At 48.1% G+C, this 15,798-nt stretch overlaps 2 protein-coding genes across 4 annotated transcripts; one reads left to right on the top strand and one right to left on the bottom strand.

The window, feature by feature from the left end:
• The first annotated feature begins 249 nt into the window (after positions 1-249).
• nudt3b (nudix (nucleoside diphosphate linked moiety X)-type motif 3b) lies at positions 250-8,808 on the top strand. Of its 2 annotated transcripts, none has more exons than XM_060068230.1 (5): positions 250-554; positions 1,504-1,614; positions 4,328-4,372; positions 4,476-4,560; positions 5,079-8,808. In XM_060068230.1, the coding sequence occupies exons 1-5, from the start codon at positions 456-458 to the stop codon at positions 5,303-5,305; spliced, it is 567 nt and encodes a 188-aa protein (XP_059924213.1). In that variant the 5' UTR covers positions 250-455; the 3' UTR covers positions 5,306-8,808. The 2 variants fall into 2 exon arrangements, with proteins under 2 accessions (XP_059924213.1, XP_059924214.1); XM_060068231.1 differs by having other exon boundaries at positions 252-554; positions 5,103-8,808.
• An 813-nt stretch (positions 8,809-9,621) lies between these two features.
• rps10 (ribosomal protein S10) lies at positions 9,622-13,003 on the bottom strand. Of its 2 annotated transcripts, none has more exons than XM_060068228.1 (6): positions 12,844-13,003; positions 12,237-12,386; positions 11,434-11,608; positions 10,269-10,346; positions 9,818-9,873; positions 9,622-9,714 (listed from the first exon to the last, which is right to left on the bottom strand). In XM_060068228.1, exons 1-6 carry the CDS (start codon positions 12,967-12,969, stop codon positions 9,667-9,669), a joined length of 633 nt encoding a protein of 210 aa, XP_059924211.1. In that variant the 5' UTR covers positions 12,970-13,003; the 3' UTR covers positions 9,622-9,666. The 2 variants fall into 2 exon arrangements, with proteins under 2 accessions (XP_059924211.1, XP_059924212.1); XM_060068229.1 differs by having other exon boundaries at positions 12,799-12,846.
• Positions 13,004-15,798: the final 2,795 nt, after the last annotated feature.

The raw sequence follows: 15,798 nt of genomic DNA, 5'->3' as shown, positions 1-15,798 counted from the left end.
TAAACTTTCTTAACCATCAAACAATACTATCCTATTAACCCATAGCGATCTAACTTCCGTTACCTAAATGTCTTTCAATACAAATCATAACAATAACGATCCTTGGAATGATATAGACAAAACTAATGTGTAAGTTAATATCAACTGGAACATGTCTGTATGCAAGTATGGCATTGCGTTGTTGGACCAGGCGATGGCTCAATTCTTCAAATCCGAGTGCGCAACTTCCTTACGCCGCCTTTGCCATTAAATGCTCCGCTACGCAGCGGTCGTAGCGGCTCCTCGTAATGGCGACCGTGCCGTAGACGCGCCGAGGTTTGTGAAAATGAAGCGAAGGAGAAGTTATTTCTTTTAAGGAAAAACGCCGAGGTTCCCCAGCGGAGGACTTTGCGTCTCACATCCACAGCTTTCTAACCGGGTTCAACTCGCGACTCTTTCTAACTTCTACCCCTGAAATGATGAAGGTAAAGTCAAACCAAACCCGGACGTACGACGGCGACGGTTACAAGAAGCGGGCCGCCTGCCTGTGCTTCAGGAGCTGCTCCGAGGAGGAGGTGAGTCCGTGGATGCTACATGATGAGCTAGCAGGCCCGACTAGCCGACCTTAGCTTCCTTCCACAGAAAAATCTAAATTCCCCCCACAATTTTTGCTTTGTGCCTCGCAGACCAGGTCGGCTGTGACGCTGTGTGTTTGACAATGTAGGTTTCGTAAGAGTATGTTTCAGTTTATCCCCCAGTGAGCCATGGGTTATGTAAGCTACTGTAGCCCAGCCCAATGCTAACCGACTCATTGGACAAACTGGTCCGCCTGTCAACCAGAGGCTACATGCTAACGCTAGCTAGGCTAAATGCTAACGCTAGCTAGCCCTCCCAGTCATCACAGTGCTGCTGCTGGCAGGGCTTCCTTATAACAGACCATCGTCTCTACGTACCGTTATTTCTCCTCTTAATGTCTTTATTAAACGTTAAACGTTTATGTTTGTTTGTGTGTGTATACATATACAGGACGAACATGCGTGTATCTTTATGATATTATATACGTATATATTTTATAGATGGATAAAGACAACGTCAGAGCTAATATTGGCCTGTGAGCTATTTGGCATTAGCAATCTGGCTCCAGCAGTACTAGCTGGAGGTGGACAGTGTGTTGAATCACTCCATGTTTCTGGTTGATTCAACCTCAAACATACCAAACATGCGGTCTCTTGGCTAGGGTCCAGATTAAATCCCGTAAGAGACACAATAACTACCCCTTTTACCTACACAAACGTGTTGCCCTCTTAGGAAAAACCTTCCAGCTGTCAAATAAAACCACGTCTGAGTGATCAGTGGATTGTGACTCGCCACAAGCCTCTACGGATTGCTAAACCCCCTAGTTATTCAAACAGTAGTCTGCCTCTTTCAGGGCTGGTTTGTGTGTGTGTGGTTGTTGCATGCACAGCGACGTGGCCGGGAGAGTCTCTGTCAGTATCTGAGCGTTACTGTTTGTTATGCTCCAAGGTGCTGCTGGTGAGCAGCAGTCGGCACCCCGATAAGTGGATCGTCCCCGGAGGGGGGATGGAGCCGGAGGAGGAGCCCAGCGTCGCGGCCGCCAGAGAAGTGTGTGAAGAGGTCGGTTCCTTTTTTATTTATTACCTCATTATGGCACCTTTTCGGTTTGTTGACGGGTCTACACTGTAACTGTGTTTTGTGAAATACTTCTGATTCTGTGCACCGGATGACTATTTCTTCGTCATAAATGTCATACTGGTTAATTATTTATTTCTGTTTTTAAAGTGATATATAGTTTAATGTCCCAAAGGGCAAGTGTTCTTGGTCATCATCAGTTTGACTCAATCGTCAAAGCAGTCGGCTTCATTAGCCTAATGTTGTTGTCAAAACTAGATCTGTGTTTAACACATGATGACCCCCCCCCCCCCCCCCCCCCCCCTCAGTGAGAACCTGTTCTGTCAGTGCAGTCATGTGTTTGCATGGAAGGAGAGCCTAGCAACATCTAAGCTGCATGGCCGCATCGTGTTACAAAGTGCTGTGGATGTTGTCTGCGGAGGTCAGGCTGAGATTGAACGCCAGGCAAGCCGTGTTAGCGCCACTGCTAAGCCCCATAACGCTGGTCAAGGAATCAGGGAATAGTTATGTTGAATATGGCTAAATATGTATTTATTTATCATTGGATTGATTGCTCCTCCTTGTGTTTGTTGTGTTGTGTCTTAGTCTAAAAGCATGGTATTAGAGCCGTGATGGATGTATGTAGGGTTTGGAGAGTTGACACATCCCTGGTCCCCTACCGGTAGTTTGTGTCGGATTAGGAAAATACACTGCTGATGGGTGTAATCATAGTAATAACAAGTTAGGTGACATCTGGGAAAGGGATCAGACAAAAGAGTCAGTCCTTCTGCCTATACTTTGTGGCTTTGAGCTTGTCCTACTCCAGAATTCATCCACTAATGCCTCATTAGAGTTCCTTGCAGGTGTCTCCATTATAAATTGCTTCTTCATTTCATCATCAATTTCATCATCAATTTTGGCATTGTCCCACTAAGTTTATTTATTTTCATTTAGTGTTCTGCCAGCTTATGATGTTAGCTAAGGAGTTGCTCTTTATGGAAATTCTTGAAGATTTGGAAAACAAAACAGAAAAGGGGGGCTAGATTTACGAGCGTGGATTCCAAAATGGCGTGGTCCAAACAATAGCCGCGCTCTTCTGGAACTAATGTCCCGGTACATCCTTTAAATCCCCCCTCCCCCCACTGTGGGGGCGGGTAGTAGAACCCCGGTATAAAGGATGTATCCGGGGTGGGGATCAGGGAGGAAGTGTCTCGGATCTAAACAGATTGGTCACCGGGCCAGGAGAGAGTGTGTGACCTGCAGCAGCCCGTACGATGGCCCCTCTGGATCGCTGACCTTATGAAGTCTCTCTCTCTCTCGCTCTCTCGCTCGCTCACTGATGGATGCTGATATCATCTCTTATCCTGGCAGCCCCTCGCCCCCCTGGCTGTTCGGTGGCCCCTGCGGTCCTTGCCAACACGTTTTCCACTGGGCTTTAAGTCTATAGAGGCGTCACATCCATCTCCACCAGTTTTTGTTCAAAGCGCTGAAAGAGCTTCGTCTAACCATAAGCCTTTCACAGCCGTGGTTTTACTTCCCTCTCACACATACACCACCTCTCCGCCAGTCACGCCATCGTAAGCTTCTCATTGGACGGTCGTTTAGCGGGGGGAAAGGCCTTTATCTGGCCTGTGCTTCGCGTTTTTGGTTCTCTCTCTCTCTCTCTCGTCAGGGAAGTGAGTGCTATCACCTTGTGCACCGGCTGGTTTGGAGTCGCGCCAAGGGTGATGTGGAACTGTCGGATGAGCCGAGAGTGGGTCAAAGGTTGCTGAGGTTTCCTGTGTGTGCCTGTGTGTCTGTCCGTCTAGTGACGGCCCCCATCACATCCCGGTGGTGGCTCTTCTCACACGATGAGGACACCAGTGTGCGTTGCGCAAAGCTTTCTACCACACCCTCAACTTTTGACATCCTCTTTCGAGATGCCGCCCGCCTGATTGGCTAACGGGTATGAAGCCCTTTTCTGGTCCTACACTGAGAGACCTTTATGAAGGAGGGGGGATTTGATCGTGTTACCTAACGGCTGGCCCTGCATGGGTGGGGTTCTTCTTCCTCCTCCTCCTGTCCTTATGTCCTGTAAGAGGCCCGGGGAGGGGGGGGGGGGGGGGGGGATGGAGCTGGGGTGAAGCATGTACAGTCACACACGTATTTATAGACTGAAACTGGAACCTGAAGGAGCGAGGGAGACGGGGCAGCGACCTGCGTCGGTGCCTCGCTGCGGCCCCCCCCGGCCGGCCGGCCCACCTCTGGGGGGGGGCCAGCGGGGCCGCACGGCGTCCCCCGGGTGTTTGTCTATACTCGTCTGTGTGAAATGTCGCAGCGTTCAGCCTCTTCAAAATAGGTTGTGACCTTAACGAAGTGGAGACTCCAGAGCAGTGTTTGTTAATGTCGAGCCATTGTTGTCCGACCGCGAGTGTGTTTCCGTCTGCTGTCGAGGGCGCTCCTGTCTGATCAGCCGTACAGACTTCAACCCCTCCCCCTGTTCGTATCCTGCCAGTAAAGCGCAGTTTGTCCGATAAATCTGTTCAGCATCATTGCCATGGATACCAATGAGACCTGAGTCGATGCTGCCGCCGTGTTTACTGCGCGCCCCCTCCCTCCCTCCCTCCCTCCCTCCCACCATACCGCCCCGGCCGCGGAGTGCTTCCTCTCTGACACCGGCGTGTTGACTCTGGTGACGTTGACCTGGCGTTGTGTTTGCTTTTACTGTTCCCCTCCTCAGGCGGGTGTCAAGGGCACTCTGGGTCGGCTGGTCGGCGTGTTTGAGGTGAGTGACGTTCTGTTTCAGTCTTTCCATAGCCTGTTCCTTATCACTTTTACTTTGAAACTCACCCGAGGTGACCGCTCTCTCTCTCGCCCCCCCCCCCCAGAACCGTGAGAGGAAGCACAGGACCTACGTGTACGTGCTGGTGGTCACGGAGCTGTTGGACGCCTGGGAAGACTCGGTCAACATTGGTAAAGCCTCCGTTTGTTTTTCATGCCATCCCCAAAAACACCAGCGTTCAAAGTTCTCCCCGTCCACAGTCACGTGATCGACAGTCTGCAGGCCCCTAACACTCCCTCCTCACACAGACATCATCATTAGGGAGCCCAAGCACAAAGCGAGAGGCGGCCTATTGTAAATGTTAGTTTAATTAGTATTATTCTACCGGATTGACAGACGAAGCAAAAAACTGCTTTATCGCTTTATGAGCTGCACAGGCTAACTAAATATTAACAGAAGGAATATGACTCAGATTGGGCCAAAGCAATATATAGCAATAGTCCAAAAAAGACTTTGAACAAGCATATCTCGTTATTATTATTATGATAATTTGTAGTATTATGATTGAGGCAGATTGAAGGGATTTGAGTGTGTGCCCTGTGGTGTGCGTCCCTCAGGGTGTTCTGTGTTGTGTTGTTCCCGCTGTCTTCTAATGTCTACCGTCGCCCCCCCCCGCTGTGTTGTTGTTGCTGCTCAACAAAAACAACAGCGGCCTGTTCGTCTACGTCCACAGGGAGGAAGAGGGAATGGTTCGCCGTGGACGAGGCCATGCGCGTGCTGCGCCGCCACAAGCCCGTGCAGGCCACCTACTTCCAGGCCCTGCGCGACGGCGACGGCTGCCTGACCAGCAACGGCTCCCCCCTAGTGGGCAGCATCAGCGGCGAGCTGTCCCCCGGCTACAGCCTGAGTCAGAGCTCCGTGTCGGGGATTAGATAACTGTGAGCCCGGCCTGCAGCGCCTCTCCCTCCCCCCCGTTCCACCCCCCCCCCCCCCCCCCAGGGCTCGTTTCTGTCGGGCCGTCGCCACCTGCGCTCTTACTAAGAATCCTCCTCCTCCTCCTCCTCCTCCTTCTCTTTCTTTCTTTGGTCGCTCTTGTTTTGTATCTGAATAACATAGTTTGCCTTGCCAACTCTTTTTGTGCCAGTGCTTTGGCACAGACTTGATCACACCGGGGGTGACTATTCTGAGGAGAAGCAAAAAAAAAAAAGACAAACTAAAAAATGAATTAATGTTTTCTTTAACTGAATACCCCCCACTCCCTCAACCCTCGTTACCTAGTTTTATATTTTCTTCTTTTCACTGACGACTGCATGAGGTTCCTCCCTAAACTCCTTCCTTCCTTCTCTCCCCTAAGGCACCCTTAGCGCGGTGATTTATCGAATGCAAGAACTACTTCTTCTCACTGTCGTGATGTGACCGTTGTGTCCGTAGTGCTTACGCTGGAGGCTTCTGGTGACCGCCGGCTCCACTCGGCCTCGCCCTTCCCCTCTTCCTGTGGCTGAATGTGCGCATGCGTGTGCTGTCCCCTCTCCTCCCCCAAGGGGCCCCCGATGTTGATAGCCGTCTCGCTAGTCCTCCCCCTGGGCCTTTTAATAGCCGGCAGCCATCTTGGCTCTAAACGCTACCTGGCTGGTGGAGCTGAATGCTGAATTCAGTTGGCACAGCAAGGGAGCTCAAGGAAAAAGACCCAAAGTGACATCACCAGTGGGCGTGTCCTCTCAGAGGTCACAAATCGACAGGGTCGGTTTTGAATTGTATCGGACCTGGTAGTACTTTCTTTTTCATGATACAAAGCGCGTTGTGTTTGGATGCGTGTTGCGCGGCAGGTATTGCTTGAGCGCTTCTTTTGTTTCTTCTCTCTCTCCCTCTCTCTCTCTCTCTCTCTCTGTGTTTTTGATTAATCTCCTTCATTTCATTTCATATTTCTCTGTCTCTCAGACCAGAAGGATTTGGGCCCCCTTGCAAGCGCTCGTACTTTCTTTTTTTATTCAGTTTTTGAATGTGTCAAGTACATTTCTCCACATCTGGTGGGGAACACCAGCCAATCACTACAGGTTCACCCTAGAATACTGTACCCCTGTGTACACAGCGAGGGCAGCCAGGGGGTGAATGTAACACCACCCTTCATTCAGCAACGCCATTCTCTTTGGAGAGCACCCCGTTTTATTTCACCCACCGACATACCGTTTGAACCCCCCCCCCCTCTTCAGTGACATCCCAAGTGGGAGGGTCCGTCCGGGTCGACTGTAGCGTGAGCCAATCGCCACGCAGCTGGATGACTTCCATTTGTGAGGTCACTAAGGGGTCTAAACGGACTGCCCATGCTCCTTAAGGTCACACTTGGGCAAAGAGGGGCCTTCTCACCCCCCCCCCCCCCCCTTTCAGGGGATGTTGGTTCAGTCCTGGAAGTGAGGTAGACTTGTTCCGTATGATTAGGCTGCCTGCGTCACACAGACACCATGGGTTTATCAGTTCTAAATTCAGCACATATCACTTTGTCGTCTTGCCCTTGTTGTTTTCCACTAATTATACTCTTCCCATTCAGTTTGGTTAGTAGCGATTGTTTACATTCACTGTGCCCCCTCGCGGCACTCCTAGATCCGGTGGTTTTTAAATGTTGTTTTTGTGGGCACTTTTATGGTCTGTTTTTGTTTTTGTTTTTCATCATGAAGTATTTAATCTGCATCCTTTAAAAAAAGAAAAGGGAGGGGAAAAAAGAAAGACAAAAAAAACCTGCTTGAGAATGGAAAGTGATGTTAAGGCGCTGTCTTTGTTGAGATGCAGAACGGGCAGCGACGTGTACAGTTTGAGACTTTTTTTTTGTTTTTAACATGTAAAATGCTTTTTGGATGATAGTTTGTTTTTTGTTTTCCCTCGCGCTCTCTCTCATGCCCGGCCGACTTCTCTTAACGCCGGCCTGTGTCGTCGGCCGCGGCCGGCGCAATACTGTGAACCTGAAGGCGTTGTAGATAGCATGCAAGACGTTTTTACTGTAAATTGTTAATTTCTGTATAGATCAAAGACGAGTACTAAAAAAAGACAGACGTCTGTGAGTGCAACATGGTGTTTCAGTCGGGCTCCACGAAACGTTGGCTTGACCTTTTCTATTCGGAGCAACGTTGATGAGGCGGTGAGGTTTGAGGCCAGGCCTTTTCAAAATAAAAGTTGGCTTAAGAACAAGCAATGTCGCAAGCTTCTGGGGTGAAGGGAGGAGTATTTATTACAACAAGAAAAAATTAACTCCTTTTGAGAATTACCCAAACCAAAGTAGATGTATCCAAATTTAAATCAAATACACAAAACTAAATGAATGCATTTCATTTCCCTTTTTAAGAGGAGAAAGTGGCCCAGGAATATGACCTATCAAATCTGTAATCTGATTGGCTTAACCACTTGTCTGTCATGTATATCCTGATCCTGGCCGGCATGCGATATAGCTGGGCCATGGTCGACCTGCTAGTGGCTCCAAAGCTATTTCGGCTCAGTCACCAATTCATGGTTAATGGGAGAATCTTCATCTGACAGAATAGTTAACTTCTAATTGCTTACCGGACCTCTTCGCTAAAGACCCTTCATTATTCCATCCGGGTCGATCAATGTATTTGAAAAGGCAGAGGAAGTTCTTATCTCGGCTGTGAAAATGCCTTTCACTGATGATCTTGAATCTTTGACCTTTTAGAGGTACTTTTATCGCTGAGCGGACAAGGTGTGGTGTTCAAAGTCTTTGGTTTACCTGCAAAACAGCTCAACCTCCCTTTATGTGGTAGTAAGGTGAACCTACGTCTGTGACAGTGGGACGGAGGTCTTCAAGCCTTCCGTCCGGCCTGAGTAGATGTTGGTCTCGACAAACTTATTACTGTTATAGCAAACTGAATGTGAGGGCTTTTCACCAATAACAACAAGTGACATTTACTACTTCTGTAACTCATTCATGAAATTGTAAATGTGTCCCATCTTTTTTTATTTGGGGTGGAGGGGTGATGATGCCAGAACCCTTCCTTCTTTCTCCCATTTCCTGATTTATTAAAATAAACATTTTCTGTTCTGATATTTGAAATGGAGGATAGGGCTGAGGACATTGAACTATGGTGCCCCCGCCCTCAGTCACACAGCGGTAAAATTACAAACCGCTGGCGCCATCTAACGTCAACATTGAGTACTACAAATTGAAGATAACTTTCGTGTAGTAAAAATGCAGCATAGATGTTTTGATAGTGATTTCGCTCATTACCTCCTTTAATTACTACCCCGAAGCAAGCTGCGAAAATCTAATCAAATCCCTCCAAGCACTTGTTCTGATGGAGCTCAGCCTTGAAGTTACGTGTGTGTAATTGTTCTACAAGGTATGCATCACTGGACTTTTTTCTGTGGAGTAAACCAGTGATAAGACTGAAGATTGTAATATACATGTGCCAACAAATAAACACCAGTATTTCACATACACGCCTGCTTTCATTCTGGGATCAACTGGTCCAATCATGTAATGCTGGTTACATCACTGTTTTTACATAAATAGCATCTCCTAAGATCAGGTAAAGCATATACAATATATAACTGCATAGTTAAAGGGGTGATAAGCCACCAGGTGAGTGATCAGCCGTTACAAGCTTTTGAAAATCAGCCTTTTCCTGTTGGAATACAAGATGTATGATGGATAGATAAGCAACATTTGCTCGAGTCCACTGGGTAGGATGGCACTGATCTACCCCAGCACACATCTAAGTGGACACCTACTTGTGATCACTATCAAACACAGGAAAGCAGTTTTTCCAAACAGCTTGTAATGGCTAATCACTCACTTGGTGGCATATAGCCTTACACGGTTCTATAAAGTGATCCAGTATGATGGGTGCTGGTGTAAGCAAGCTGCCTCAGCATCACTCCTGAACAAATCATAATGCAACATCAGACCCCCATAGCTCGGTGCTCAATTACTTCCATGTACCACATGCTGGGATTATGGAACAAGGCAATAATGAACCTTATCGAAATTCATTTCAAGCGGTACTCAATGTAATTTACCATTTAAATAGCCAGCCATGCCATTGGACAACTGCTCAAGGTTAACGCTGGTTCATTACACTAGTAATCCCAGTTTCGGCATCATGGGTTATGAAACTGGGATTAGAACATTTATTACTCTGGCCTTTACACTTGACGCCTTATAAAGGCAACCGATGGTATCCCAGAGTAAGGCCCACAAACAAACAAGACACCACTCCCACCCCCCACGGACAGAACGAGTGAAGCCATTATGTTGTGTTTTTGACGTTTTATTGTACAGAAAGTAAAACAGGTTACTGAGGAGGCTGCTGCTGTCCTCGGCCACGCCCGAATCCACCTCTCTGGAAGAGAAACAAAGAACCCAATAAATACGCGGACACTCAGGGATCAGTGAACGCTCCGGGAAATATTGAACCCGAGGAAGGCTCTAGAAACGTTACGTACGAACTGGAACTCTGTTGCAGCTCCAGCTCCGGCCTCGGCCTTCTTGTCAGCGCCAGCTGTGAACAACAAACACGAACACTTAGTAAAACACAACACCAGTGCCCTTATTTAACGGAGGCTAATGAGCACATACGGTGCCTCTGGGACCATGAATATGCATAGTTTCGCCGCTAGGCAGGGGCGTTTTACGTTGCCTAGGCGCAAAAAAGAAAACTGGGCCAATTTGGGAGATGCTAGGGTGTCAAAAAAAGTGCTTATATTAAAGATATAACGGCCATTATTTTAGATATATTCATTGTGGTATTGGAATCGGCTGCCAACCCTCCAGCAATGCTGCAGGCCACAACATCACGTTAAGATCAAAAAACCAAAGCACAGTATGGGAGGAGCTCCATGTACAGGTGGGTATACAGGGGGGGCTCCAGGGAGCAGCAGGGGTGGGGGTACGTACGGGGGGCAGCAGAACGTCTGTAGTTGTCTCTGTCGGCCTCTCCACGGTTGAGGCGTGCCGGCCTCTCTCCCTCCATTCCTGAAAAAGCGTTCAAACGGTAAGCATTGACCCCAAGCATGAGGATGGACACCCAGCAAGGCAAACGTGAGACGAAGCAGAGGAGCACAGTTTAAAATCAACCAAGACAAACGTCTGGGATTACAAGCCCCCTGAAATAAGGGTGTAGAGTATCATTTATTTAAAATCAGGTCCAGCTGGGGTGTGATGGGTGGCACCATACAGGGCGAGGTTAGAGCTCAATTTTTAAGTTAGTTTACAACATAAAACCAATATATATGCTAAATACCCATGAAGCATATGATTAGTGGGCTGGGAAAAAGCTACAGCAGTTTAAGCTAAAATTTCATTTGAAGAACTATGTTAAAAACCAAGTGTTCAGCCATTCAAACCACTTCATCAATAGTCTTTCACATGTGTGTGGGTGTAATACTGCGTGTTGAGGATTCCCTCTGGAATGCCCTACTCAGCAGTCGTACAGTGAATGAATGACTGAGCCCCCCCCCAGTGTAAATCCAGCTACAATAAAAACATGCCAACTCGTATGTGTGTCAGACAAAGGCATCATGTGGAATAGGATTCTCACTAGCTCACAGCAAATACAGTTAACCAGCATTCAACTCACTCGTTGTAGAAATGAGCCATCATGTGCAAGTGTCCACTTTCTTATTTATTTTCACCATTGACTAAGCAGGCCCATTTATCTAAATCGACTTAGTGAATTGAAGTTACAGGTCAAGGAGCGAGGAGGGGTTAGGAACCTTGCTCTTTGAGGCCTACAGGTCGACTTAAGGATCTTGGGGCCATTGAACCCGGCACATTTCAGCTGGTGGTCGCGTATACAGGGAATGGGTTGAACTAACAATTGCTAACGCTTGGCACTATGAACATCCTTACTGTAACGATAGATATATAGTTGTTTCTCCTGACAAATGTACTTGTTTTGTTTGTAAGTTGCTTTGGATAAAAGCGTATGCTAAACGCCCTGAATGTAAATGCAATGGTCGAACAACCCCGGCCAGTAAACCATCACGCCACATGATCTTTGCATGTCCCCAGCATAAAGTTGCATTGGATGAAGTGTTAACGTGGGCCAGCGAGGACGTACCCTTGGGCCTGGGCCTCGCGGTGTCGGGGCGAGTCTGGCGACGCAGGGTTGCGGGCACGATCTCCGGGGGGAGGTGGAGGAAGTCTCTCAGGTACTGGATGCCCTCGTTGGTGAGGTACCAGTAGAAGTGGCGCCAGGCGAACTGCTCCTTGACGTATCCGCACGACTTCAGGGACTGAGGAGAGGAAGCGCAGTCAGCATGTGTTCACCACAGGGAGAACTCGGTGGAAAGGTTGCATGGACAAACTTGAGTCAAATTGTTCTTCCGTGGCAAATAGCTGAAGGTAAAACCTGTCTTAACATCGCCCGGAAAGGAAATTTCTGTGGGTTACGCTTGACTCTCCAAAAGTGAATATGGCCGCTTGGCTGATATAACATTCCCAAATCAATCACCATATTTTATTTGTGAATTCTTGACAGACGAGAATCACCAACACACAACCTTGCATCCAAGTGCTGACATAGAGACCAAAGTTGAACCAAAGTCTAACTTAACCCCTAAACATCAAACAGTTTGGCAAAAATGCTGTGAGGAAGAACTTGTCCACAATGTACATTCCTCAAGAGTAACTACAAAACTAGCAAACAATCAGGGGTGCAAACTGGTGATAGGCCAAAAAATGGTTGGCAGAAAGATGGGCAATGCACGTCGCCGAAGCCCCTTCCTATGATTCATGCTACGTTTTTCTAAACAAACAGTTTAAGGGACACATTAAAGCTTGCAGTGACGATCAGATCTTCCATCAATGCATGTAAAGTCATGCGATACATTCAGAAAGTGACCCAACATCAATAAAACTCACCAGCATAGCCTTCATCACATGGAGGTTGGGGACGTTCTTCTCGGTCAGCTCGGGGTGCTTGGCCAGGTGGACGTCTTTCTTGGCCACCATGACGCCCTCCTTGAAGAGGAGCTCATAGATCGCAATGCGATTCTTCTTGGGCATCAGCATCTGTTACAGAGGGGGGGACAACGTTATAGATGGTCTGTACTAGTAGTAGACCGTAGCTTAGCCGCTACATGCTACTCCTGGTTACACTTCCTAGCTCGCTAGCCTGATCGCCGTGTAGGATACTAGTGCAAAACTTCAGCTGATAACAAGGTTTTGGTTTAATAAAGAAATGACCGGCTAACTAATAGAGATGCGTTGAATGTTAATAACACAACCACATGTAGACTTTACACAGATTGAAAATCAAACGCAAGATGGATAGCGGCTCCACCACCAGTATAGTGGGGGATACGCACCAAGTAATAACATCATATCGCACGGTACGGGGTGTTTAGTCGGGAAATACGACCAGGTTTGTACATGTTACACACAATAGGCCACACGGTGGAAAGTATAATTTAATATTACATACGATGTTAAAGATATTTTAGGATTGTAATCCCGGGTATCGCTTTACCTTTGCACTTGGTTTGGGACCGGAGCCGGAAGGAAAGACCCGCGTCACCAGCGGAGGTTTATTCAGGCACCTACGCAGGAAGACACAACGCCCCCTAGCGCCCTGGAGCCGAGCCTGCTTTAACATGAATATATATATTTTTAAGATACGATCCTTGACGATGACGATACAATCATTGTTAACATTACGTTTTTAAAATTGATAAACAAAAATAAAAAAAAAAGGTTTTAAATAATTGAGGTTTTCTCGACTGTGGCGTCTTATTTGTATGAGCCCATTGTTGAAGGCGCTCTTTCCGAACAGACCGCAGATCGGTGCTAAGGGAGGACCATCCCCCAACCCAAAGCTCACCGCCCCTCTCCTCAGCACCGGGCAGCACGTGGGACCATCCCCCATCCAACGGCCCACCGCCCCTCTCCTCAGCACCGCCAAGCACTCCAACAGTCCGCGGAGCCCCGGAGCCGGCTCAGAAGAAGGAAGATGATCACCCACTGAACATTTAAAATAATCAGGATACTCATTGCGTGAGGGTAAGCAATGCTTCATTTCATTATCAGCAACAGAGGCGCATATCTGTAGTCTGTTCACCCGACCCGCCGTACCATATTACAAAATGTACAGATATCAGATTCTGTGAGCCATTTTATAAGTTGCTTATTCGATAATTTAGCTTTATAATTACAGAAAATGCATATGCATTATCTTCTTATGAAGTGAACTCTACGATGAAGTATACATCTGTATTGATGTATTCGGCCTTTTTGCACACTATCGATTATATGTCCGAGTGTCCACATGCATCAATCAGCTTCAGAGCGACTGATAAATGAGACGTGATGGCATGCATCACATATCCTCCAACATCATTGATCGCTTAACACGCTCTGCCGTCTCAGTGTTTATGAAGTTGTGCTCCGACGCAGCGGCATGTGGTATGATGTGGTGTGTCTAAAGCGAAGGGCTTTGGTAGTCCCCCCTTATAGCCCAAAGTATTCCATCTCCCGGTGATTTACCGGCTGGAGGTACCGGGTCTCTGCGTATCTGTATAGGGAATTCCCGCTGTCTTTGTTGTGTTCGCTCCAACTGTCTGTGCGGGAGTCGTGTGGGTGGTCCTTAATATATTTATAGATTAGGCTACATTAAATTAATGTTATGACCGACTTGCTTGTGATTGTTTGTTTGTTCGTTTGGTCCCCCCCCCCCCCCCCCCCCCAGAAAAACACACACACCTCTGCTGAGGTGATTCACTGACGTCACAACGACACTGACCTGACGGTGTAGTGTTTCTCATTTGTCACACAAGACGTCACTTCTCTGATTAGCGGCCGTCGGCGATCCATCTCCGCCCGTCTCGTCTATTCACCGGCTAAACAAAAGAGACGGAGCTCATTTCCCCGAGCGAGGGATGCGAGCCGAGCATGACCAACTAACTAGACTAATACTGTATGAGGCCTGTTGTTGATGGTGGCCTGATATTCTGAAGCCATTAATTTGCATTCAGCATCTTTGCTTTGTATCGCTTTTTACTTCTTTCATCATCATCATTGCTATATGACAATGAACACATTCATTATTCATTCTTTATTGGGACACACATTTTATTTTCAGGGATTTCCAAGGGATGACAAGTTATGGTGCTCGTACCACAGAAAATAAGAGGATGCCCTGTAAAGTTACTGCGCTGTATCCATCTTCAAACTCTATCCACTCTTCATCCCAAACGGTGGTTCGTCTGTGGGTTAGATGATCCTCAGACACTGGCCAATCCGTCACAGCTCTACCCAGAGCCAAGGATCAGTTTTATTTATACCATCTTTGACAGGGGGGATACATTTGCATGCGACCCCTACTTCAACAGAAGGCTGAGATGTGGAGCATAGAGTCAAGAGGGTCAAGGGTCATGGTATGTGTGTGTGGAGTCGGAGGGATGGGGGGGGGGGGGAATGAGGGCCCCAAACAGGCGTAGCACGGGCCGACATGAGTCAGAGCGTGTTGGCTGGTATCCGGAAGGTTGCTCGTTCGATCCCCGAGATGGCTGTCTGTCGCCTTGTGTGCTTGACTCCGCCGTCGGTGTGTGAATGGGTGAATGTTTGGCGATATTCTAAATCGCTTTGAGCGGCCACTGGTTAGAAAAGCGCTGGATAAATGCAGTCCATTTACCGTTCCCCATTTAGCGCCTCATACGGACGACTGGCCCGTGTTTATCGGCAGGTGTGAGGCCCCTTATCAGGCTGAGTGCCTCGTTGTGTTAATTAATGGGACACATTTGGCGGTGACACCCCCCAAGTCATCCCCTCGTGTTGTGGGGTGGGATGACAGATGGTGCTAGGGACTCCTAATTTAATTAATGAGGTGAGGTCCTGAGGTGGCCATCCCTTCCCCTTTTGTCGGGTGTGACCCCCGTATTCCCCGATGGCCCCCCAGACCTTTGTTAGCGTGTGTTTTTATTTGTGCTGACTTATGAGTGGTCGGGGGCCTCGTCTGGTACCCCAGCCCTAACATCAGATCAGATTAGTTAAAACCACTCTGCTTAGCGCTGTGTGTCCCGTCAGCATCGATCGTCAACCACCGTCTGAGATCTTCAACCTCAACGTCATGGTAACTCTTGACTGGGACCGGGAGACACCATGACCTCAGCTTCCCTCCCCCCCCCCCCCGTCGTCCCCCGTCGTCCCCGGTTACCAGACTGTTGATCAGCACGGCAGGCAAACCTCAATAGCACAAAACCTCAGAGCGTCAGTGATGGCCATCTCTAAACCTCCTCATTTCTCACAGGGAGAGAGTTGTGGCTAGGGTGTAGCCGCGGGGTGCAGGCAAGGTGTGTACAGTACAGGAGGTACTGGGTGACCGCCAAGCAGAAGGTCCTGGATTCGATCCCCAATGTCCACAGCCTAACCTCTAGGCCTCCTAGAGCAGGGATGACCTCCGTCTCCTACCTGCTGTTAATGACATGGA

This window comes from Gadus macrocephalus, chromosome 13 (genome assembly GCF_031168955.1).
Source record: "Gadus macrocephalus chromosome 13, ASM3116895v1".
Classification (NCBI taxonomy): Eukaryota; Metazoa; Chordata; class Actinopteri; order Gadiformes; family Gadidae; genus Gadus; species Gadus macrocephalus.
Note: the sequence above shows the minus strand (reverse complement) of the source record. Positions and strands in the feature narration are given on the sequence as shown.